The following is a 25,424-nucleotide window of genomic DNA, read 5'->3' on the forward strand; positions in this document are numbered from 1 at the left end:
AAATATGGATGTATTCGTGCTTTGTGTAATTAAAAAATAACTAGAAAAAATGATGATTTTGGGGAGGGGTTAAGGAAGTGGGGCTTTCTTCTGTCAGAAAGCATGGGTAATTCTATGATTAAATATCCTAATAAATCTTACCTAGAATCGTGGAAGACTTGAATGAGGGTAAAGCTCTAATTTGTAAAGAAACAGCAATCTTTCATATTAAGATTTGGGATGTTTGACCATCTTTGTTATTTGGCTGGAGTTCATGTTTTTGTCTGTTGGGGCATGATCACAGAGTGGTATTGTTTTATGTTGATTCATCATGGTCATGGCATGGCTTTGTCTGATGTTGCTGTTTTATGAAATTGTTTATATTCAGGGAGAAAATAACAAGACCTAGCTCGGGGCTCTAAGCCAGCTCTTAACAACACCAGGGCCTAGTTGACATTACAGGGCCAGCTCCCAGATGTCAAAGAGGCTGCTTTTCTACCTTCTCATCTGTTTCTGCCATCTTTCTTTCTACATCCTAGGTGAACATTTCTTCTTCTATCTTTCTTTTATCTTTCTGTCCACACCACTTTGTCTCCTTGAGGTGTTTCCAGGCTACCCATGCCTGAAGTTTTAAGAATAGATCAAAAGAATCTGATCTCTGATAGTGCATCCTGATAGGTTCCAGAATCCTTTGAGGCCCTCTTCCCTCCTTGTCTATAAGCTTTGCATCTTTGTTTCATTTGCTTCAATATGTTTGCTGCCTTTCTTGGTCTACCTTTCTATAGAATTGTGATGGGATTTCAGTCTGCTCTAATACTAACTTGGTGCCCTTTTAGGACACTACTTTTAGAAAGAGAAACTTTACTTCTTGGATTGCAGCTGCAAGCAAGTTGTGCATACCTCCTTTGCCTATACTGTCCAGGTTGTTAGGCTATCATCTCAGTTGGATTCCAGTGACTCTTATGGTCCCTGTGTCAGAGAGGGGCATTTGACACTGTGTGCGTGTCCATTCTTTTCTTCCTTCTCCCTATTATTGTCCTTAGAAAGAAAATGGCTCTTCTGTTTCTTCAGGTCCTACTCCTAGCTTAAATTGAATGCTTTTCTATCCCATATATCCTGATTGTTAAATGGGAACTTTATTTTTCCCCTACTTTCTTGAGCTTTTTAGAACTCTTCAAGCCTCAGTAAATTATCCTCCAAATTAGTCTTCTAGACTTTTTCAATACTTCTCATACTGTGTGTTGTTTCTGTACCTATCCATTCTTTGACTCTGTCAGAGTTAAGTTCCTGGTAATTATTTTTCTCTTGCCAAGTAAAATTTATAAGCACAGTTATTTGTTGAAAACATAAAGGAGGTAGCTCTTGTATAGGGCAAGGTAGTTTGAACATCTTGTGCTATAAGATGGTGAGTGGGCATTTAACAATACAGATATACAAGAGTAAGGACATCTGGGAGTGTTCATTGGAGAGTAAAATAAGATCACATGGTGAAAATTAATTTTACAAAGTAGTTTGAACAAAGATAGGGACATAAAATTGTAGGAACTAGAGAGGGAAGTATATACCAGGTGGGAAGATTGACCTACTAAAATATGGGGATGGAATGATTAAGGGAATCATTTCTGCAATTAACATAAATTGAGAACCTTGTATTGTGTCAGTTTGTCTAGGTGCTAGAGATCGATGGATGAAAAAGATGAGATCTCTGCTTTCAAAAAGATTAGTATACTAGGAAAAAGGACATTTAAAAAACCAATTGAAATACAATGTGACAAATGCAAACAACAGGTTATTTACTAATTCCAGTGAGGACGCACATGAGGGAGTGTGTTCTGCTTGTATCATTTAAGAAAGGTTTCTCAGGTGGTTATTGCATAATGTTTGCTGGACTAGACTCAGAAGCATTCAGGGTATAGCAGAAGTTATTTGGTGGCTGAATAAAGACAGTTTTCATGGTAATGAGGCATACCTATTTAAGCTAAATTTGGAATTAACCGTTTCTGTTTTTTGCTTCAATTAAAAAAGTTTCTAATTGTAAATCTCTGTTGCCACTTGATGTTCAATGAAAGGAATCATGACCCCACTTTAGTGAGTCAGAATTTACTTTTCTATTACGTTTTCAGCTGGTGGGTGGAAGGACTGCTTGGTGTGATAATTGAACTGGTAACTGAGATTTTTATGTTAAATGATTCAAGAAAAACCTTGTTAATTGGTAGATTTTAATATTATCCAAATTAATAGGCATTTAAAAATGCAGTATAGTATGTTTTTTGGTAACTTGCTATCAGGATATCTTTTTTGTTTGAATTCTTGTATCTAAAAACAGAAAATCCCCTGAATGGTTATTTTCTTTTATAGGTGGTAGATCATCTAATGCAAAATTACCTGCAGTTCCAACAGTTGGTTCAGTTCCACAAGACCAAGTTTCGAATATGAGGTATTCAAGCTACTAACTTGGATATTTGTGATTTATTCCTTTTGATGACTCTTAAAAATGTCTAGCTACAATTTTTAGAAAAATTTACTTTGTTTTTTTTTAAAAAACATACATGACGTTTAGAGGCTTGGGAGTATTTTAGAAGTGCCTTCTTAAAGATTATGAGATGTAAAAGATTCCCAAGAAGTAGCTTTTTGTGATTAATAAATATGGAATGCATAACAAATATTTAATTTCACAGGTAGTTAGTAGCTTATGGCTTACGTTTCATATGATTGTAGATTGAACATTTGGAATTCATTGTTCATCTTCCCTAGAAATGCTGAAATAAGAAGTTTATATTGATACTGAATTATAGATAGATTTTTACTGTCAGTTATCTTGTTTAATTGGGTATATGCATTTCAAATTCTAATTTGGAAGGCTGTGAATATATTCCACTACTAGGGCCTTTGTGGCCAGAGTTCTTAATCTGCCTTATTACAATTGGGAAATGCATAACACTTTAAAAATAAACGTACTTGGGTGCTACAAGTGTAGGCTTGTAGTTGTGATGTCATCCAGGGATAAGAGGATCCATGAGATAAGTAGAGAGAAATAGTTTTATGGATAGTACCTGGGAAGAGATGGTTATTGAGCACAGAAGTTTCCAGCAGCTTACCAGTTGATAGTTTCAGTAGCATCTCTTGTTGGTTGTATGAATAGAAAGTACTCTTTGTAGGAATAGTTAATAAGTAGTGGCTGTTTATATATATGTTTGGTTCATAAGTTAGAAACTGAATTTCCTGAAATGCAGAGGGCTTGTTTTTTTTTAAACTCATTAAATATATATATATGTATACCGCTGGACATGGATCCAACCAACCACAGATTGAAAATATTAAAACAAAATTTCCAGAAAGTTCCACAAAGCAAAAATTTGTCTCACACTGGCAACTATTTTTTTTGATGTTTCTTTTTTTGTAGTTTTCTTTTTTAAAATTAAAAAAAAATATTATTGAAGTATAGTTGACTTACAATGTTGTGTTAATTTCTGCTGTACAGCAAAGTGACCCAGCCATATATATATATATATATATATTCTTTTCCATTACAGTTTGTAGGACCTTGTCGTCCATCCATTCCACACACGATAGTTTGACATTGGCAACTATTTATATAGCATTTACATTGTATTTACATTGTATTAGATATTATAGGTAATTTAGATATGATTTAAAATATAAGTTATATGCAAATACTATGCCCTTTTACATAAGGGACCTGAGCATCCACAGATTTTGGTATCTGTAGGGAGTCTTGGAACCGTTCCACTGTGAAAACCGAGGGACAGCTGTGTGTATATATACGTATGGGTTTATGTGTGTATACATGTATATAAGAATATATGTACATATAGTCACAAAGAGATATATTGAGTAAATTGATATCATTATAAATGTGCCAGTATACTATTCGCAAGTGAGAAGTTGTTCAGCTTGCATTAGAAAGAAATTGTTTATAGAGATAGATGTTAGTGAAAAAGAATATAGACTGATTCTTTCAGTTTATAAACATTATTGAGTTTGTAATTATTGAGTTCTCAGCTGGAGCTGAGAACTTAGAAGTGAAGGCATAGTTCTTGATCTGAAGGTGCTCATGGTTTAATGGTCAATAGAAAATTTGTTAAAAGATTGATAGTTTGTTTATGTTGTAATGGGGCTAAAATCAAGTGCTCTCTACTGGCCAGTTAAGCCTTCCAGTAAGAGCTGATGTTTGGAGTGGTTGTTAACCAGGTTGTTTGTGAGGGCTGGGGTGGCAATATACAACAGAATAAAAAAGGCTATTCCAGTTTATGTATGACTGATTCACTTTGTTATAAAGCAGAAACTAACACACCATTGTAAAGCAATTATACCCCAATAAAGATGTTAAAAAACAAAACAAACAAACAAAAAAGTATATTCCAGGCAGAAGGAATGGTGTGCATAGCAATAGTGAATCTTTAGGTAATTTTAAAATTTTCACATAATTTTACAGTTCTATGAAAACTCATTTTAAAAACTAGAAAACTGATAAATACTAATGAATAGTACAGGTAACTTAACATCTTTCTATTAGTATTACAGAGAGGCTCGAACATGCTTTGGAAAAGGCAGCTCCTCTTCTACGAGAGATATTTGTAGATTTTGCACCTTTTCTTTCTCGGACACTTTTGGGTAGCCATGGACAAGAACTGCTTATAGAAGGAACAAGTAAGTGATTCTTCTTTCTTCATACATACATTTAAACTACAGGGTTGAAAACTGAAATGAATAATAAGAGATGCATGGAGTTTTATTGTTTGTTTTCAGCCTTTGACAAGGCTTCTCAAAGAGTCTGTACATGTCTTTTAAAGAATATGGCATGACTGCTATTCTAATCTGTTCAAGGTTTTTTATCAGTGATTTGCATGAGATTTGTGTGCATTAGATTTATTACTGTGTGTTTTGGGGAACAATAAAAAAAGAAAAAAAAAGTATTGAATGAAAGAACTAAGAAATGTTTTAATACATTAAAATTAACTATGAGAATTGAGAATTGGAGAGACTGGTGTTATAGTAATAAGTGGGGTATTTACCTGAGATTTTACTTGAATTTAAGATCTATATAAACAATAGTGTATTGCTACATATTAGGAAAATGAGGAATGCATTATTTGTCTCTGTTAGTGGAATTCTGTTTTACAAATAAGTAGAAAAAACAGTAGTATTTTACTCTATCTTGCTTATATCATACATAGATTACTGGATCTTTTCTAGGTAGGGTACTTTGAGATTGTGTCAAACTAGATAACATGCATAGTAAGTAAGTTGCTGCATGGATTGGAAACCATGCTATTTATGGAATGGATGGAGGGGTATTGGGACTTTTTTTTTACACGAAGCACTTGTCAAATAGTTAAGTGTCTTCTAATATTAAAGAGGTTAACTCAATCAAGTGAAAGTAGACCTTGAATTTCCTCAGACAGCAGGAATCAGTTCAATAGAGATCAACTTTTCAAATGATTAGCTCTATTTAAGAGCTTAACAGACTGACTTCAAAATAAAAATCTTCATTCCCATAGCTAGAATTTTTTTAAGGAGAAGCTAGAGGATTTTCATCAATGATAATGTCAAATTGATTTTTTTCATTCAAAAGTGTTTGGACTAGATGTTTGCTAAGTCTGGCTTGTCTGTATCCATGTTAGATGGTTTAAGGATGAGACACATATTCTCCTAAAGCTGAAAAATCATGGGAAAGCATAATTATCTGTATGCAAGTATCTTTAAATATCAACTTACAGCTTTAGTTATCATGACTTTTTGTTGGTTATCAGTCACTAGATGATCTCCTAAGGAATTTCTTAAAACTTGTGAAAAAAGCCCCTCTTTTTTTTTTTTTTTTTTTTTTTTTTTTTTGCGGTACGCGGGCCTCTCACTGCTGTGGCCTCTCCCGTTGCGGAGCACAGGCTCCGGATGCGCAGGCTCAGCGGCGATGGCTCACGGGCCCAGCCGCTCTGCGGCATGTGGGATCTTCACGGACCGGGGCACGAGCCCGTGTCCCCTGCATCGGCAGGTGGACTTTCAACTACTGCGCCACCAGGGAAGCCCAAAGCCCCTCTTTTTATAGAAATAAGGATATAATGGTAATCAAAGTTATAAATAGGTTAATGTTCAAGATATCTGTATCTGAGTGTTAATTATGGGATATCAGCACTTTATTTGACCCTTAAAATATGTATCTATAAGAGTAATAATCATTAGCTAAAATAATAATTTCATTATCATCCCTGCTTTAAATTTATATGGAGTTGGTGATGATTGATATCATTTCCATATAGTCAAAGAATAGCACTGAATTTATTTGAAAAAAAGTTCAGATTTTAGAAATACTGAACTAAGTTTGTGGTGGAAATTTATTTCATCTGCTGACGGATATAATTGTTTAGCCAAGGACTATTTGACGTAATGAAGTAATAAAATTTGAAAGGAAGTGAATTGATACATTGAAGGACTTCACCCTAATTTATATTTCACATATCAAACATTTATTCTTTTAAAGTGGTGTGACAACTTATTAACTATATTTCATTTTGTAACAGTAAATTGAATGTATTAATTTTAGCCTTTCAGTATAGCAAGACATTTTGGCTACTTAGTTGATCTTTGAATTTTATAATAGACCCAGAAAAATAGTATCACCTTAGATACTCAGAAGTATTAAACTTGCCAATTCTAGATCCTGGAACAAAATTTAATTTAGAATCAATTTCTTATGGTAAATTCTGATAAAATGATAAAAAAGAGGATGATGCACTATTGCTCGTCTATAAACTTGAGCAGTGACTACTCATTGGTCTGTGTTCATAAAAATAGCAAACAAATCTAAGAGTTTTATATAGCTTATGTATTTTAAGTTGTGAGGAATCCTTTGGGTGGTGGTTTTATGCATTGTAAAACAGGAAAGTTTTGAAGGGAGGTCATCCCAGCATAGTTCTGTTCAAAAAGCATTGGACTAAAAGGCAGGATACCTCAGCCCTTGTCAGTCACTAGCTGTGTGACCAGGTACTTGAAAATTTATTACTTTTAAATTTTAAATGTGATTTTTATTAATAATTTTAAATGAACATTTAAAATATTTACAAAGTAGGAATTTTAATATCCATGAACTTATTTTTGGCAACTACCCAGACTATCTTTGTTTTGCCATAATTGTTATATCCACCTCCCTTTGTTTTGCTTTAGTGTTTCAGTTAATCCCAGACATCACATTGTTTCACCCCTAAATAATTCATAATTCATATAAAAATATATTTTCTTACATAATCATAATTGCTGCTATTATACCTAATAATATTAATAATAATTCTGTAATACTCAGCCCATATTCATCTTTACAAGATTTTTTTATACTGATTTTCTTCCAATTAAGATCCAAAGTCAGTTTTACTGAATTTGATATGTCCCTTAAGTCCATGTTAATGTCAAATAGTTTCCCCCTATTCTTCCTCTGTTTTCATGTTATTGACTCATTGAAGAAATGTGGTTGGTGGTTCTGTAGAATGTTATACATTTTGGCACTCTGGCTATTCTTGGTGATGTTATTTAACAGTTTCTCTATTTTGTGTATTTTCTGATGGCTTGAAGTTTAAAAGTTTAATTAGATGTAATACTTCATGTTACATCATGCCTAAAGTCACATATTTTCTGATTGGCTCAATTTTAGTGATATTAACCCCCTTTTTCAAGTAGTTATAACCCGTTGTAAGAATTGATGTTTTATTACTTTTATTTTTTAAAAGAAGTCTTCCAAAAACAAAGAGATGATTACTTTTTTTAAAAGTTTGTTTTATCTGACAATTACCTTAAGTGATTTCATTGGACACTTCTTATAAATCTAAGGTTCATTATGAGGTCTTTGTGATCTTAATTTTCCTATATCTTAAAACATTTTCCTAATTATCATTACTCATCAGTTATTTCTAGCTATACTAAGGACTAAAATAATAAGAAAACAAGAATACTGGAATTGCCCCTATAATCCTAGGAAAACAAATCATCACTCTTGGATCACCCTCAGTTTTCTTACTGCGTTGGCCAAAGTATTGCATTGTATTTTAAGAAGATATAAATTTGTTTTCTCAGGGGGATCAAAAACTGGTATTTGGGGAGGGCAAAAGTATCTTAGACATTACAGTGGTTTTTGACCTTCTGATGGACAACAGTACGTCTGTATAGTTTATCTTTAGCATTAAAATTTCATGGGGGCACAGTTAAGAAAAAATGGTCTGAAATGTTCCTTAGGCTCCTCAAAAAAGGTTGAGAAATATTGGTATAAAAGAAGTCTGTGGATACCGTCTTTGTGGTCTTATTTTTAGCTTTCACTGAATATAGTTAAGAATTCAGAATATTTTATTTTCTGCCCATAATAGTGAGGTGAAAAAAATTGACAGGAGAAGACATTTTACAATTACTAGACCAACTGTGGGTGAATTTGAGGAGACAGGGAGTACTACTCATAATTTTTATCAAATCAGGACTTCATTAATGCACAGCATATTTCTGTGGACAAAAAAGGAAATTGGTTTTCTCAGCATCGTGTCATTCAATAGGAGGAAGGACTTCATTCTACAAAATTTATACAATGTTTTGTGACAAGAACCTGGGACATCTCATTTTGCTAAGAAGGCGTGTGACAGTGTTCATCCATCGTTCATGATGGCTGTGCACCACAATTTACTTGGTGCAGTTCTGAGTGAATAGATACTAAAGCAGGTATATGCCGAAGACAATTGGAAGGAACATTTCATATAGAAATGAAAAAATTCAGTTGATTAATCATTCTGAATGGTGTTTATAATCTAAAGAAGAAAATATTTTGGAATTCGAGAGAAAAGAAAATGGCTGTTCTCTCTACAACAAAATTTTGAATAATCCAACTTTTCCAAAGTATTGCATTTGATGATGTTAGTTCAAGAAGAAGGACCAGAATTAATGATAAAGTTGCACCTATTAGAATTTTATTTGAAATTTAGAAGCAGTATTTTTAAGATGAATATCATGTTTATAGATTCATGAGGAGCAGTTAATTATATCCAAATTATAGACAAATACTTTCAAAACCTGGAAAACAGGGAAAAATTTTTGAGTTTATTATGCTTAAATTCTTACTGAAACTTATAATAATGTTTACACCATCGCTTTATCTTTTTGTAAATTATTTAGGTGACTTAAGATAAATAAATAAAACAACAAACAGGGTTCTTATGTTCCAGACGGTAAATGGTCATGACCATTTTTCATGGTACACTTGAGAATTTAGGTATCTCAGTGCATTCGGATGTTGATAGCTTAATATCTGGTAAGCCATTTAGTACTTCTGAGTTTAATAGTATGGAAAAACAGTGGTAATAGAGGTGGGATAAATAGTCTCTGGTGGAGAAATTGAAGTGGTCTTTGGTTGTGAAACACCAGAAGAGTATAAATCTCTTGGCTTTGGCATTTTCAGTTTGTCTTTTTTGAGGAGACTAAAATTCCATATTGTTGAAAAATCAATCAAAGGTAAAACCAAGAAAACTGAACCCAAGGGTCAGATTATGAGGCTAGTCAGATCCCTGAGCCTACAGTACCTTGTTCACTTTCTGCTAAGTGGGACAATAATAGGATTTGTGTGTGTAAAATGAAAATTGATGCTTCTGCAACAACTTACAACTTCACTCCAAGTGTTGTTTTAAGGCCTTCCTTTGGGTAATCCTTAGAGTCTGAATGTAGATCTGAAGACACATTTACTGATTTATAAATCATTTCTTGCTTTTTTGTCCATGCAACCAGTGTCACAAAACAATTTAGGTCATAGAGAGATGTGATTAAGTTGTGTAATCTGATATCAAGTCCCTTATTGGGATTATTTCCTGTTTATTTATTCCCAAGGTTATATATTTTTGTTTGCAGTATTGATGCCCTTTAGGTAGGAAGCTTAGTATTAGAGGTCTAATATAAGCTCTTTTTTTGTCTTCTGAAGCCCTTTCTCATTTAAAATCCTCCATCGCCCCCTACCCATGCTTTACAGATCTATAAAATCTCACTCTAAAAAACACATGAATCATTCTAATCAAACTATGAAATGTTATTTGACATCTTACTGTCCTTGAACACTCAACCCACTGATCAGTGGTTGTATCAACCTTCCTGTGGTTTTCTAATCTTTATTATTGAGAAATAAGACTGAAATAAGTAATTTTTTGAAAGTACGAGTATTGAACTATCCTACAATATGCTGTAGAGAGACAAAGGAACATCTAGAAATCTTTCTAACTTTGAACGGCCCAAGACCCTTTTAATCATTATTGTTCATTATCTGAGTGGATATGAAAGGCTGAGCCAGATCAGGGCCTAAATGCTTTGCCAGAAAAGGAAAGGTGGTAGGAATTCTGTTTCCTCTAGAATCGAGCAGTAAGGAATAATAGTTGTAGAAAAAACCTGAATTTACTTGCTGCAAGTAGTGGCTTTTGAAGTTGAAATATATGGAACTTCCTGTAGTTGGGTAACATTTTATGAAAAGTGACAGGTTTTCAGACCAACAAAGGCTACACCACCAATAAGAGATGGAGTATTGCTGTGCCCTTCCTTTCGGCCTTGGCATTAGCCTGAGGAGGTATGGTCATCTTAGCTCTATAGAAACAACAATTTAGTCTAGTTAATGGCCTGTTTGCTTAATGCAACATGTAGATGTTCTGTAGCTAATTTTCATGCCAGTGCTGACACTGTTACCATCATTTCTACGTTACACATTTTTTCAGACATGGAGAAAAATGGTTTTGACTTTTCTAGAAAGTGAAGGGGGTGAACAACCTGTTTAACTTGAATACTATTTGTAAGGCTACAGAATGCCAACATGTGGCGTCAGCAGGTATGAGGCATCATGACTAAAAGAGGGAAAGAGAAAGAACTACAGAGCAAGAAGATTAAAGAAAGGGAATAGGATGGGATAGGATGCCCACAAGAACTTTAATGTGGAGAAAGAAATAAGGTAATTCTGTGGGGTGTGTGAGGGCCATGAGGAATTATTTTAGTTGTTATACTTAGTTTACTTTGAACTTAAACTTACGTTTGCTTAGAAAAATATAATAATAAAAAATTTTAATTTTTCTACTTATTACTAGTGTAATTTAGTAATTTAGTGCTTTTAATTATTGGCATTGCTTTTTTAAGATACTGGTTATAAAATTTCTTTGAATGTTCTTTAAAGTAGTTACTTTATATCTTACTGTTAATCAAAACTAAAGAATTCTTTAGATAGTTATTAACTATATAAAACTTCCTTCCTGAGATATTTTTGGTGAACCCAAATGAAACATAAAAGAGAAATTATAAATGCATTTATTTATAAAAAATCAAGAATATATAACAGACAACGGCTTGCACTTCTGTTAAGGTTTAGAGTGAGGTCACAGGTCAAGGTACTAATAAGAGTGTTGGGGATGTCTGCTGCCATGAAACAAAATGGAAACTTGATTGATAGCTAGAGGGTTGAAGGGAGAGAGTGTGGTGGAGAAAGCAAAGGTCAGGGAGCCATTTCCCTTCTCTGCATGTATAACAATCAACTCTCTCCAAAACAAAATTTAGGTGATATTGGTCAATATGGCATATGTTGTGCACATTTCTATGAGTATTGTGAAATGTCAGTATATATGAAGTTATAATAAATGTTTTAGTAATTTGAAAGCTGAAATGAAATTGGCTACAAAAAATTGTGGTTTTGATGCCAAGTTTAAAGTAATTACAGAATGTTTTGTTTACACATATGATCAAATATGTATAGGTTTGGTTCTTAGCAAGAAGTTAAATTTTATTTTAAAACCAATTTGGACAAAGTTGTATAAGAAATAAATCCCTTGTTTTTTACTTTGTAATTTAAAAAAAAATTCTCTTTGATATAGGTCTGGTTTGCATGAAGTCTAGTAGTTCAGTTGTGGAATTGGTTATGCTACTGTGTTCTCAGGTGAGTGACAAGAATCAATGTTGAATTAAAAGTAAATTCTCAAGTGAATTCATTTTGCAAGAAAGTTAAAATTGATTAGAAATTTTTGCTACAATAGTTTTGTGCTTGCAGTTTTAAAATAATTTATTTGTATTGCAAAAGGGTTACTTCTTGTGTTTGGGGCTAACAGTTTATTTCGAAGTGAGTGCTGAGAGAAATAGGATAGATGAATGAGAAATAGAGGTTTTTCGAGCCACATTTAAAAATGTCCAGATCAAATGGCCTTGAGATGGCTAAATTTCTTTGCCTTGCATATTAAAGTTACAGAAACAGATTTATTTCTATACCTCGCGGAGTGCCACTCTGACTCCCATGGGAATAATGGGTTTACTTCCCTTTTGTGCAGAGGTTATAAAATGAGTGATAAATAATTTTGAATTCTTGTCATTGCTAATTATTTTTGACATATCTAGTAGATTTGGGAAAACATCAACAAAAATATGACAGCCATCATAATAAGATGTAGTGAATAAATTCCTAAAAGCGAGATTACTTTCATTGTTCAGAAACCTTATACCTCATGTGGTAAACTTTAATGATTTTTTTTTTAAACTTATGTAAAAATCATGTATCCTGTGATATTTTCTTTTCTCTTTAGCAGTTAAACAGATGAATGTTTTTATTGAGAGTTTTTTTTGGTAGTCTTTTAAAAATGATATCTTGCTGGTAGTAAATTCCCCTACTTAAAACTTTAAAATAGCCTTTTTTAATAGGAAGAGTATTGGTCTAGAGGTCAAGGGTTCTGACCCATTTCAAAACCTTTGACCTTCATTTAAAACTCTCCTGGTTTACTTGCCTGACGAATAAGGATAATGCAAAATTAATGTTTCTTTTCATCGATTTATTCATTTTAGTGCCTATATTGCCAAATTTATTTTGACTGTGCTGATGGACATTTCATGAATACAAATTAAAGAATCATAGAAGGTGTGAAAAATCAATACTATGCATTGTCAATAAAATGCAATAAGAACAATTACTTCCAGAGATTACATCTAATGGATTTTTATAATGAACTTGTGAAGAGTAGTTATGTTTGAAGTGGGCTTATTATTCTTAGATTTAGCGAGAGTCATGTTTTTAAGTGAATTATCTACTTTAGAAAACTCCCATTCCTTTACAAACTGACTGGATAAAATTTCCCATTTAGTAATCTGATTTGAAATAATTGGTCGTTTATTTCTTGAATGGAAATTACCATATACCATTCTTATACTGACATGAAATTACCCTTACTTTAAGAATCATTTGCTTACAGTTTTATATGTATACTCAACAGCAGTATGAATTTATTGTTTATAGAGATGTAATTGTTTCATAGATGAAGTTTGATAGTGAAGTTTCACTTTCTAGGTTAGAAGAATTTAATGTATTCTTGATACATGAAAGCTGTTTTAAATATAGTATATTACACAGTGGAATGTTAGAAGCTGAAAAGATAAAGAATGACATGTTTTAAGACACCTATTTGTCATGTATGTCACAGTGCTGTTTAATACTATTCCAATCAAATGGGAATATGAAGATCACTTAGAGTAAGTTGCAAAAGTCAGATCATCTCAAAGTTTTGTTTAAATAAAACACATTATTGGTTTGTTTGAAGTTCTTAACATTTTTTATGGGTTCTCCAAAAGTTCCACGGCATCTCTCTAAGATGTAGCACAGTGCAAAAACTGACATGAAAAATGAAGCTAGAATTAGCTCCAGATGTATACAGATTGTTCTGGGGTGATAATTACATTTTTCACTTTGAATTTTCCTAATTCAAAGAGGTCAGATTGGCAATCACAAAAGTGATTTATTTTGTTAAAAAGTGAACTGTCTTTTTCTACATGAAAGCTTAAGAGAGATGAAATTGAATTTGAAGTCGACATTTTGCAGATATTGGGTGGCTGTGGCTTGAGTTTGACTGATAATTTGTTTTAGTCTGAGATAGGGTGGGAAGTAAATGGCTAGCATCTTGCTAAAATTTTAATCAATTTTGTAAAGAAGAGATGTAGTGGATTGAGTGCCAAAGATCGAAAGATCAGGTCAAAAACTCCTTTTTAATCACATAAATGATGGGATATGCTTATGAACTTAACATCTGCAAATTTGATTTAAAACTACAAATTAGTTGATGTTAATTTCATGGCAATCAGCCATGTTCTGATTATTTTTCTTGAATCCATTCAAAACTTTTTTTTTGTATTCTTCTTAACAAAGTGTTTAAGTCTGCCGTATTTTATTACAGAAGAGAGTTTAGAGCCTGAATTTAAGAAATGAGGAAATGATCACGTTTGGTTTGCTGTCATTAAGACCAAGTAGATCACTATATATTTTGTTAAAGCTTCAGCTAGGATCATATTTTTCAATATCCACTCATTCATTAATAGGTTTATTAGATACCATTTCATATTTTATCCCATTTAAATTTTAACATTTTAAGACAAAATGTTATTATTTAGAGTTGAAAATCTTTCTTAAAATATTTAGCATGTTATTTTTGAGTAAAGTTATATATATATATACTTATGGTTTATTAAGTTATGCTTATTCCTATACTGAAAATAATTCAAGAGCTATTTAAGCTCCAAAACCTGATTTAAGTCTTCTTTACTTCTTTAAAATAAGACTGTATACACCCTTCAGGAAACTGTATATTCTCTGATGCACAGAAAATAATCGAACAACTTCTTAATTATATTTCAGATTCAGTTTTTCAGAAGCATGTAACTTTTTTTTGCCCAATATTTGTTGTGTATGTGTATAAACCTTGTAGAAATCCATATGAATTTAAAGAAAATGTTAAATAAATATTTCAAGTAATATTACTCCAGCATTGTGTAAAGTGTTTATATCCTGCTCATTTGACATTAATATCATTTTTGAAGGAATTGACATTGTATTCAAGGCCACTTTATAAAAGTGTTGTGTTGCTCATCCTAATTCAGTCTGACATACATTCCAATAACACTACCTCCCTTCTTGGGTTTAAAGCTTAATTTATGACTGTGCATTGTGAAGTGCGTCATTTAAAAATGGTTTCAACCCAAAACATCTAATAAATAAATAATGTGTATGGCTACTCAGTAGTAGACTTTCTAGACTAGAAATCATTCCATCGGATACTCAACAGTCCACTATCGGAGAGGGCTGTCAGATAAATCTTATGGTAGCTGCATTCATGTCCTGTAAATCACATATTATTGTCTGAGGCTTCTGCCAGGTCATCTATTCTTTTCCCATTTATCAGAAATGCATAGAGTATATAGAAAAACTAGAAGCACCATGTAGTCTGGCCTGGCATCCTGTGTGAGTAGTTAATTAGCAGTAAAAGTTAATTTAAAAATAGTGTTAGTCTGATTTTTCTTCAATACATTTTTCAACAAAATATGTAGATTGTTGCTATTTTGGGAAATATTTCCTTTGCATGAAGGTAATAACAAAAGGTTTGGTCATTTCTTTCAATATCTCTGAATTATTAATTTTAAAAGTATAATGTTCATAATGAGAACCAGCTATCACTATTCATATGATTCTTTAATGTCTGTTTTGTGGTTGAATTATTGCCATTTGAATTTTTTCCTGAATCTTCATAGTAAAGTGTTCCTCTTTTCCATCACTCTCCTCTAATTTCTTTTCTCTAATTCTGGTTTTCTTCTCCTTTTTGAGTTTATTCCTTCTAAATATGTGACATTAATGTTATTGCTCTTGGCTTTTTATTTCATGAGCTTTTCTTTTTTATAGTTGTGATGAGTATTTTGGGTAAAGTAGATAATTTAAAAAAAAAAAAAAACCCCGAGAAGGATAGGGGAAAGCAAACCAGCTCTATACCATGGCACAAAGGCATCTTTCATTATTAGGCCTCTCTTACTGTTTGGACCTCATTTCTTATCACTTTGTTTTTGTAACTGTTCTCAAGCTATGCGAACTATTTAAAGTTACCCAAATGTGCCATCATAATTTTGTGTCTTGGCGTAGGCTTTTTCTTTCCCTATAATTTCCTTCCTTCAAATTTGGTGAGTCTAATTGTTGGCTTCTTCTCATCACTCCGAGCTCAGCTTAATTATGCTCTTCTCAGATCATATCTATAGTTGGTATCTTTTTTGCACGTCTTCATCTTAGCACTCATCATATCACAAATTTTAACTATACCTGTGCTAGTTTGCTACTTCTTTATTGCCAGTATCCCTCTCTCTACTCTAGGTCCTATGAAGGTTACAGCTATTTCTGTTTCATATAACTAGTATACTAGGTAAACTGTGAAGTGTGCCTAGTACCCAGCACAGTCCCTGGCATCTGATGGCTGCTCAGTGAATATATATGGAATAAATAAATAATTCAACTCCCAGCTAAATTGCCATCTCCTCTGGAAAGCTTTCTTTGACTCCTCTCTTCCCCACAACTCTAAGCCTAGGTGAGGTATACATCCTAAGCACTCACTTGACCCACCTTATAGTAATTTCATTCTTTATTTAAATTGTCTATTATTTTTTTTCTTTCCCATTAGACTTTAAGTTTCTTAAAGGTAAGCACTGTGTTTTATTTTCTATTGTATCTCCAACATTCAACATAATTACTTTTCAACCAAATATTTATATAACTGTACAATTAATAAATGGTAACATTGATCATAAACACTGTATTTTGGGCTTTTACCTTTTGGTCCTTTTCATTATGAAACATCCTCATTCTTTTGTGTGTTATTAAGTGTGTATTAATTGTTCATTTTTATTGTCAGCTGTTTTGTCATTGCCAAATATTGTAATCATGTTCATTTATAAATAAGAGTCTTACTTTTTTCATTTTCTTTTGGCTTAATCAGATTTACTTCTTTTTAAAAAATCAGTTATTGAAGCACAATTAATATACAATATATATGTAAATATTTTACAATATTATATACAAGAGTATATATACAATATCTTAAGTGTACAGTTCAATGCATTTAGATATATACACAACTGTGTAATACCCATTTCAGTCCAGAAAGTTCCCTGTGCTTCTGTAATCAATCCCTACCGGTATCACCTCAAGTTGCTACTGATTTGATTTCTCTTACTGTGCGTGCGTTTTACTTATTGTAGAACTTAATATAAATGGAGATTTACTTCATTTAACTGTGGTGCTTAACTCCTCAGAGTGTGCTGTATATAGGGTACACGTCAACCTTTTAAACTAAAACTCACTATCTAATATTAAGAAAATGGTGTGGTTTTTAAAAAGAAATAATTGAGTCAGTAAAACATAGGTTATCTTTTGCTAACCACAAAATAAGAATTTTGAGTTTAAATTGCTCATTGGAAATATAAAAGTCTTCTTAACTTCCTTATGCATTTTTTTTTACCTATAAGGAAATCTTATGGTATGGAGCTTTTGTGTAGCAGTATTGTGAGGCCATAAACTATACTTCGAAAAAAAAACTTCTAAGTTTTTGTTTTCACTGTCTGTCAGGCTCAGTTCAAATGCTGTCTCTTATACAGAGCTTTGTGTCAGTTTATTTACCCTGAGTCCTCCTTAATATGCCTGCTTGTGGTATTTCTTTTTTTATTTAGCAGACATGTACTGAATGATTTTAAGACAAGTCTCTCCTTTTAATCTAGTAAGAGAGACAATTGTAATACAACATAGAATTTTTATGAGGACTTTAAGAGAAATAGAAGCAAATAGTAGGGGCAGGGAGTGGAATTAGGAATGGGGCGTAAAAATGTATTTATTAATCCCTGTTTAATTTAACTAATTTTATTTCTGTTCATGAACAGATCATTTCAGGCTCCTTTGCCTTTCAGTCAAAAATTTTTTTCCAGGTTCCATCTATGTTTTTTTATAATTTCATCGAGATCAATAGATATTAAAGTTCTTAAAGCATTTCCTCTACTCTTTGCTGTACCTATAATTTTCCTTGGTTAGATTTGTGGTAGCCGGCTACTTGTTTGATCAGTTCTCACTGTCCAAAATTTCCAGTACAGCAAATCCTAGTGTGTACTGTGTGATGAAAATGGATGTTCTCTGAGAAAGCAGACAGTGGTAAATAAGCTTGGAAAATGTTCATTTAAATTTAATTAGGATCTTTACTGGAGGGTTCCTCAAGACCTTTAGTCAATACATGTGTGTATGTGTGTGTATGTCTATAAAAAAATATATATAAAATAAAGTGTATTGTTGAATCTGTTATGAGAATAATATTAGTATATTTGATCACAAAATGCTTTTTATGGCCATAGTGTGTATGGATAATTTTTGTAAAATATACTTTAGGAAAAACATCAGTGTTGACACAGTGAATAATACAGGAAATGCCTCTTTTTGTATTCTGCTTCTGGTTTTCTCTGCTTCTCCAATCACAGTGATTACAGAAAATCAGTAGATTTGCAAAAGTACAGCTGTTTTTTTCATGAAACACTGTGATTATTTTTACTTCATTCAAGAATTAACTCAATTACCTGTTCTCTCTCCTTTGTAGGTAATTTGGACTCAATTTACATGTTGTTTCTGAAGGGATAGATGTTCAGAACTGATTATAGTAAGATTTGGTATTCTTTCTAGAACAACTTAAGTTTAACCAGGAGTGTTTGTGTGTATTTTTACACACACATATATGTATTTTTACAATATTTATGTAGAACTAATCCAAGCTTAAGAATAAATTCAAATATTTTGACATCAGTTGATTATATAGCTATTTCCTACATTGGTTGAGTGAATCCCATTACCTTTTTAGTCAATATTGTGGCAGTTTATGATCTGTAATCATGTTTAAGTGTCTGGCATAAAGTCTAGAAACCAGGGTCAGAATATATTTTATATTAATGGGATATTACATACATTGTTAGTGACCCATTTGTAGAATCGAGCTTCGCTATGCACTTAAAGAGGTGCAAGAGGTCCAAATAAAATGAAATTAATCTGTATGTGACTGTTATATGATACAATGTCTGGTGAAAGAAATTTTCAGTATTTGTCAAATAAATGAGTAAAATTTTAGCAATAAAATCTTAACAATTTTTAATAGAATAAAGATTTAGTGATAATTTATAGTTACACAGCTAAATTATACAGTGGCTGTTGCTCTTCTTAGGTCATCCATTTATCCATTCAAACAATTAGGATTTGAGATAGCTTGTAATCAAGACCTAGACATAATAAAAATATGAAGTCATTATTAGAGGTTAATTGGGTTAAAGAATTAAGAGTCACGAAATGACTCTGATGCCTAAGTCCAGGGGTTTTCACTAAAATCTGTAGTGTTTTTATGTTTTTTTTTTTTTTAAGTATACTTTGTATATAAGGCATTTCCTAAAGTTAGTAGACAACAAAAATCTATGTTGATGATCCTTAACCCTGAGAAGTGAGGGAGAATGGAATGCTGCTAGCAAATTCACCCAGGTATATTTAGGAAGATTCATTAAATTAATAGATGGGAGAGGAATTTACTCTTCCTCTGATATGGTCTGAAGAACTCTATCTTTGACATGTACAGATATTTTTGGCATAAGAACATATAAAAATCTTTCTGTGCATATATTGTGTAATAACAAAACTTATTTAATATGTGAGTTTTTTGTTTTTAATATAAATTAGAATAAAAATAGTTCTAAATCCTATTAACTCTTACTAATCTTCATTTCTTTGCTTAGATGCCCCCAACATTGGATTATAAGTTGTGAATACACCAATTTAGAGAACTCCATCTTAGAGTTAAATTTACAGAGTTAAGTGCTAAAGAAGGGTTAAATTTATGCACATAAGAGCTATTTTCATACTTATGCTATATTATAAGTTTTGTTTCTTTTGTTGGATTGAAAACTCCTTGAAGTCAGGAAGCCATTTCTTTTTTTTTTTTTTTTTTGCGGTATGCGGGCCTCTGACTGTTGTGGCCTCTCCTGTTGCGGAGCACAGGCTCCGGACGCGCAGACTCAGCGGCTGTGGCTCACGGGTTCAGCCGCTTCGCGGCATGTGGGATCTTCCCGGACCGGGGTACAAACTCGTGTCCCCTGCATCGACAGGCGGACTCTCAACCACTGTGCCACCAGGGAAGCCCCAGGAAGTCATTTCTTAATTGTCCATTTTGTCTATGTTGTTTATTAGTGTCAGATTATAATAAAATAATCATTTAATAGATATTTGTTGAATAAATCAATATATTTACCTTATTTAAGTAAAGTTCCCTTTAAATTTAATTCTTGAGTTTTTGATTCATTAAAAAGTATTTTTTTTAGTTAAGGAACAGACACCATTCTATTTAATACTTTTATTTCTTCTATTCAATTTTATCTTAATCTGAAAGGCAATTTAGCCCTTATATCGAGGCTTCAGACCCTAATTCTGAACTCTTACCCTATGCTTACTTAAATGTTTTAAAGTAAGAAAATGATACGCATTAAATCCCTTTCACCTGATCAGCTTTGGGTCTCAAAAAGATCTGTTAAGAGTCACAAAAAGACCTGTTAAAAGTCTCAACTGATGACCTCTTATGAAGAAATCACTTTGTGCATGTAGATTTTCCTCTTTCTGTAGAATTATTTCTATCACGTTTAAGTCACTAGCTTCAAATAACTCAGCATTCATTTCAGGCACCACAGCTTCTGCTAACAAAGGGAATATGACAAATGTTGAACCTCTGGCTCTTAAAAATGATGTTTACCAAAATATTTTAGCACATTGTACATGAAGGTTTCTTAAAAGAGACAAATCTATATCTGAGTAGAGAGATTGCTAAAAGTGCTTGCATGGCAACAAATTTGCAAAATGTAGTAAATGTTTAAATTTGTACTTTGATATGCTGTCAATAAATCATTCAACTTTCTTTGTAACCAGCCTTCCTTTTTCCAATGTAAATGGGACTTTAGGGGCAATTGGATTCTTTAAGACCAGTTTATATGTAGCATGGTCCAACTAGGATCAGTATAATTTAATATTTCAACCTTTTCTCAGTGTTACCCCTCCTTTTATTTTATTTTGGATGCCTTTATTCCTCATCCTTAGAATACATTTATAGAAAATTAGTGAATGTAAATTGATTGTCTCTGATTTGTTATTGTCAGTGCTTGTGGCCTTTTGATTGTGAATGGATGAGAATCAATATGGTAATGATTAACATTGGGTTCAAAAAAGTAGGCTTGCAGTACAATCACCTGTTTTTATCTTAGAGCTGCTGTGAATGCTTTGTCCTTATAATGTACAAAGGCTGTGAGCATAGGTGTTCTGTATTGAAGTGCTCAGAATTAACTTAATTTTGTGTGCAATCAAAATATTTGACCTTATGAGAAGGAACTAGAGACCTTTGAAGAAGCATGATGGGAAGCCTGTGGGAGTTGGAGAGGGTAGTTTAAGATTCATGCTATGTCAACCGATCATGAACATCTTAAATGCACTAATAGTTGTGAAGCATTTGAAACCAGCTTAATAACTGCACTTTATGCTAGTATGGAAAAAAAAATTTATAGTTTTACTTGATTCAGATTTTTATAACTTGCTTTTATAGGGTGGACTCATTTGTCTTTAAACAATAGCAAAAACATTAAAAACAAATAAATCAGACTGAATTATTGCATTTCACTTTTAAAAAAAATATTTAACTTGATGGATTAGTGAACATTAATTGATCTTTATTTGAATCTGGATGCAGACCTTTCCAGTATTAATTTAAAGTGCTTTGTAACCAAAGAGAAGCATAATTTAACTTTAGCGCAGGATTTATTCTGAAATACAGGCATCCTGTTGATTCACTAGCGCACTAGGATTTAGAAAACAACACCTTTGAAGGTAAATTTTGTGGAACTGGCAGTACACCCTGTGGCTTGGCAGTCTAGTCAGAAGGATGATACCATGCTGACTATATAACTAGATCTTTGAACGTTATTCTCAAGGGTGGTAAATGCAAAACAAAGTAATATCAACTGGCACTTAATTCTGCAAGTTCCCTGCTGATTGGGGTATTCAGAGAAATGGAACTCTTCCTGACAGGAAGTCAGCCTATGAGTATGGAGACATCTGAAAATAAAGTGTGCTTTAATTTGGCACCCCACCGTTTTACAGCTGGTCTTTTAAATTGGGATTAGGCAGCGAGTTAGAAGAAAAGGGGAATACGTGAATGGAAATATTCTAAGCATAGTGTTTTCCTTTGGTTTTAACATAATTATGATTACAGCTCGGTTTCTGTGTTTCTCAGCTTTGACTGCTTATTGTTTGGTTTTGCTTAGTCCTTTCTTTTTTTTCTATTACTTCAAATTAATCCACTGAAGTTAAAGTATTACAAAAAGGCTAGATTAAAAGCGTAAAGCTTGAGATTGTCTTTGTTTTTATACCAAAACTCTCTGATAACTTTTTTCATAAATAGTATATAATTTAATAGTTTTAAGCAGAGTAATCAGTTCTTAGGATCTAGATTTACGTTTTGCTGTCAATTTTAAAGTGTTTACACTATTTGCCTCAGTTGACTGAGTTTAGTACTTTAGTGCAGTTAGAATATAATAGCATTATGTATACATATATATATATATATATAACACAGTATAGTTTAGGGAGGGACAATTATTACATATAAGTAGTTGCCCATATATTCCATATGTTATGCATCTTTTAGTCAGGCAGCTGTTTTTAGTCAAGCTGCCATTTTATAATATGAGCTTCCAGAAACATGCATGCAATTTTAATAAAACCTGAAGTTTGCACTTTGATTTAGGCCTGAATAAAGCACGAATCAGAAGGCTGAAGGCTATTTGTTTTTCTAGTAGTTACTTCCTCAGTTGCTGGAGATGGACTTTGTAGAGGTGGCTGTTGTCTCCATCATGGGTAACAAAAGGAGAAAGGGAAAAGTCACTTTGGAAAGGGTCTTAGGAAGAGACTGAGGTCAGGAAAATGCTGTGATGATAGATTTTTGAATTTTAATAAACGTTTTTCCCTCTGCCACTTGTTAACTCTGTAACCATGGGCAAATCACTTCACTTGCTTGAGACTCAGTTTCTTATTGAGTGAAATGGGTGTAATAAAGATTATATTAGATAATATATGTAAAAGGATGTAGAACAGTCCATAGAGCAAAGTAGGTTGTAAATTAAAGTTATTAGTTTCTGAATCTAAGTGTTTTTAACAGCACACAAAATCTTCTCTTCAGTATTTTTAGTGCCTCTTGTTTTCTTTTAATGAAATTAGATTTTTCATATCTATGCTTTAGTCCACCATTATTTTCTGCAGTGTCTCTCTTTCATTATTTTCTGTTCTTTCTATGATTACATGCCCAGTCTAGTCCATTTTCATCTCAAACCATACATTATTAGATCTAGGAGATATCCCATAAATTTGCAGTTTTGGGCCATTTTCATGTAGGCAAGGTTAATGGTTAACATTCATATTTTCCATAGGCTTCCAAAGGTGATCCCACTGTTTCCTGTGCTAGCTATAGTGATCACTCCTTTGGAAGTCAATAAAGTATACCTTAATACAAGTGAGATGGATGTCATTTTAGGGATTAGTACTCCAGTGATTTTCTTAAAGATGTCTTCTGTATATTTCAGTGCTTTTTATTTATACTACATTAATTTCAACACACCTCCTGTGTTACCATAGTTGAGAAATGCTTTTATAACAGTTAACCTAGGTCACTGATTATCAACCTTTTTTTTTTCTGGCCAGATACATCATCATTAACAGTTGCTCATTATGATGAGTCTCACCCTGAGTGCTGTCAGAATCGGGGAGACAGGCAGGGACAAAAGGAGGTATCATTTGAAAAAGGTCTCCATAAAGAATCAGAAATTCTGATCCAGCTTATTCCTGAATTAGAGAAATGGCCTTTTCCTTTGTGTTGATTTTTACCTCTTTCAGTACGTACTAACAAGTTGACTTTCCTACAGGAGTCTCTTGTATTTCCTTTCCAAGAGAAGCTGCAGTTTACTGTCTTATCAAATTCACACCCCACTGCCTTATTGTAAAGCTCTCTAATATCTATTTTATTTTAGTTTCCACTTGTTTCTCTGCTGCTTTGTAAGTAGCATTCAGGTATTTGACATATGTGTTACGTGTATCATGTCATTTTGTGGGTATTTTCCCAGAAAAATCAAACTGCCTAAACCCGAATCTGTTCTGACGTTCTTCTGACATCTTCCTTTCCACAAGGTGCTTTTACATATAGTGAGTCTGAAAATGCATGGCAATATCCTAATACTGGATACATAGGGCATTCTTTTTGATAATAATTATGTATTTTTGAAAAATTTTTGTTGGAATCTCAAGTTTTCATTAGACATTCTGTTAAAACAGTGGAATTGTCTTGTTCAGTCTGTTGATTTGTCATGTTATTCTGATTATCAGATACCACATAATTGAGAGCAAACTTAAGGCTGGTTTCTTATTGTTCTTTTTTCAGAGGGGAGGTGGTCTATTCCTTTACCTAAGAAAGCTTACAGCTTTGCTTAATCTTTCAGAGTTGTGTCCTATTTATATGTATTGAAAAGATTCACTGTTGTTTTGTAGCACTAATTTGTAGCTTAGTTTGTGAACATAGGTTTCTTTTTTTCTGGTACTGTAAGTTAAGGAAGAGAAAAGGAGTTTGATCATTGGCAGTGAGAAAGTAAAACAACGGGAAAGTTTTTTACAAAGAAGCTTTCTAATTCTTGTTAGTATCTTAACCAAGTCTGAATTGCTGCCTTACTTATTTGGACATTTGGCAGTGCTGTCATTGCTTTTCTGCTAACTATTAGGAGTTGTTCTTAATGATATCTGCTTGTTACCTGTATCTTCTATCTCAGCTGCCCAGATCTGAGTTTCTTGTAGCCTGGTAGCTGAATTTCTGGAACTGAAAACAAAACCAATCACAACTCAATCATTGTTAGAACCAACACCTGTAGCACAAGTTAACTTGCTTAAAAACTTTTCCAACTCTTGCCACAATATACTAATTTTTAAAAAATGCCTTTATTTCTTTTGAATCTTTTGAATTTTGTTGAACTTTGTAGTAAAGTCACTTTTGTTCAACTAGCTCTTTCTGTTCTTTTAATTTGGTTTCTCTAGTACGATAGGCTGAAAAATGGCTCCCCAAAAGATATTCACGTCAAATCTCTGGAACCTATGAATGTTACCTTATTTGGAAAGAGGGTCTTTGTGTGATTATGTTAAGGATTTTGACATGAGGGATACTCCTGCGTTATTTGGATGGGCCCTACATGCTGTTATATGTATCCTTATGGCAGAGAGTCAGAGGGAGATTAGAGATAGGTACCCAGAGGAGGAGGCAGTATGATGATGGAGCAGAGAGCAGTGTGGTCACAAGCCAAGGACTGCTGACAGCCACTAGAAGCTTGGGAGAGGCAAGGAGCAGATTTTCCCCTAGAGCCTCCAGGAGAAGAGCAACTTGATTTTGGCTCAGTGAAACTCATTTTGGACTCCTGGCCTCCAGAACTGTGAGAGAACAGACTTCTAGTAATTTAAGCCACCAAGTTTGTGACGATTTGTTATAGTGGCCACAACAAGTGACTAATCTATCTAG

At 33.0% G+C, this 25,424-nt stretch overlaps 1 protein-coding gene across 3 annotated transcripts in view; it reads left to right on the top strand.

Annotated features, from left to right (window-relative positions):
- LRBA (LPS responsive beige-like anchor protein) overlaps positions 1-25,424 on the top strand; it is a 727,005-nt gene that overhangs the window by 198,604 nt on the left and 502,977 nt on the right. For all 3 annotated transcript variants that reach the window (XM_067736701.1, XM_067736700.1, XM_067736702.1), the window contains exons 32-34: positions 2,338-2,416; positions 4,517-4,650; positions 11,856-11,917. In XM_067736701.1, coding sequence (XP_067592802.1) covers positions 2,338-2,416; positions 4,517-4,650; positions 11,856-11,917 — 275 coding nt within the window. The remainder of the gene's footprint in view (positions 1-2,337; positions 2,417-4,516; positions 4,651-11,855; positions 11,918-25,424) is intronic.

This window comes from Pseudorca crassidens, chromosome 4 (genome assembly GCF_039906515.1).
Source record: "Pseudorca crassidens isolate mPseCra1 chromosome 4, mPseCra1.hap1, whole genome shotgun sequence".
Taxonomy (NCBI): Eukaryota; Metazoa; Chordata; class Mammalia; order Artiodactyla; family Delphinidae; genus Pseudorca; species Pseudorca crassidens.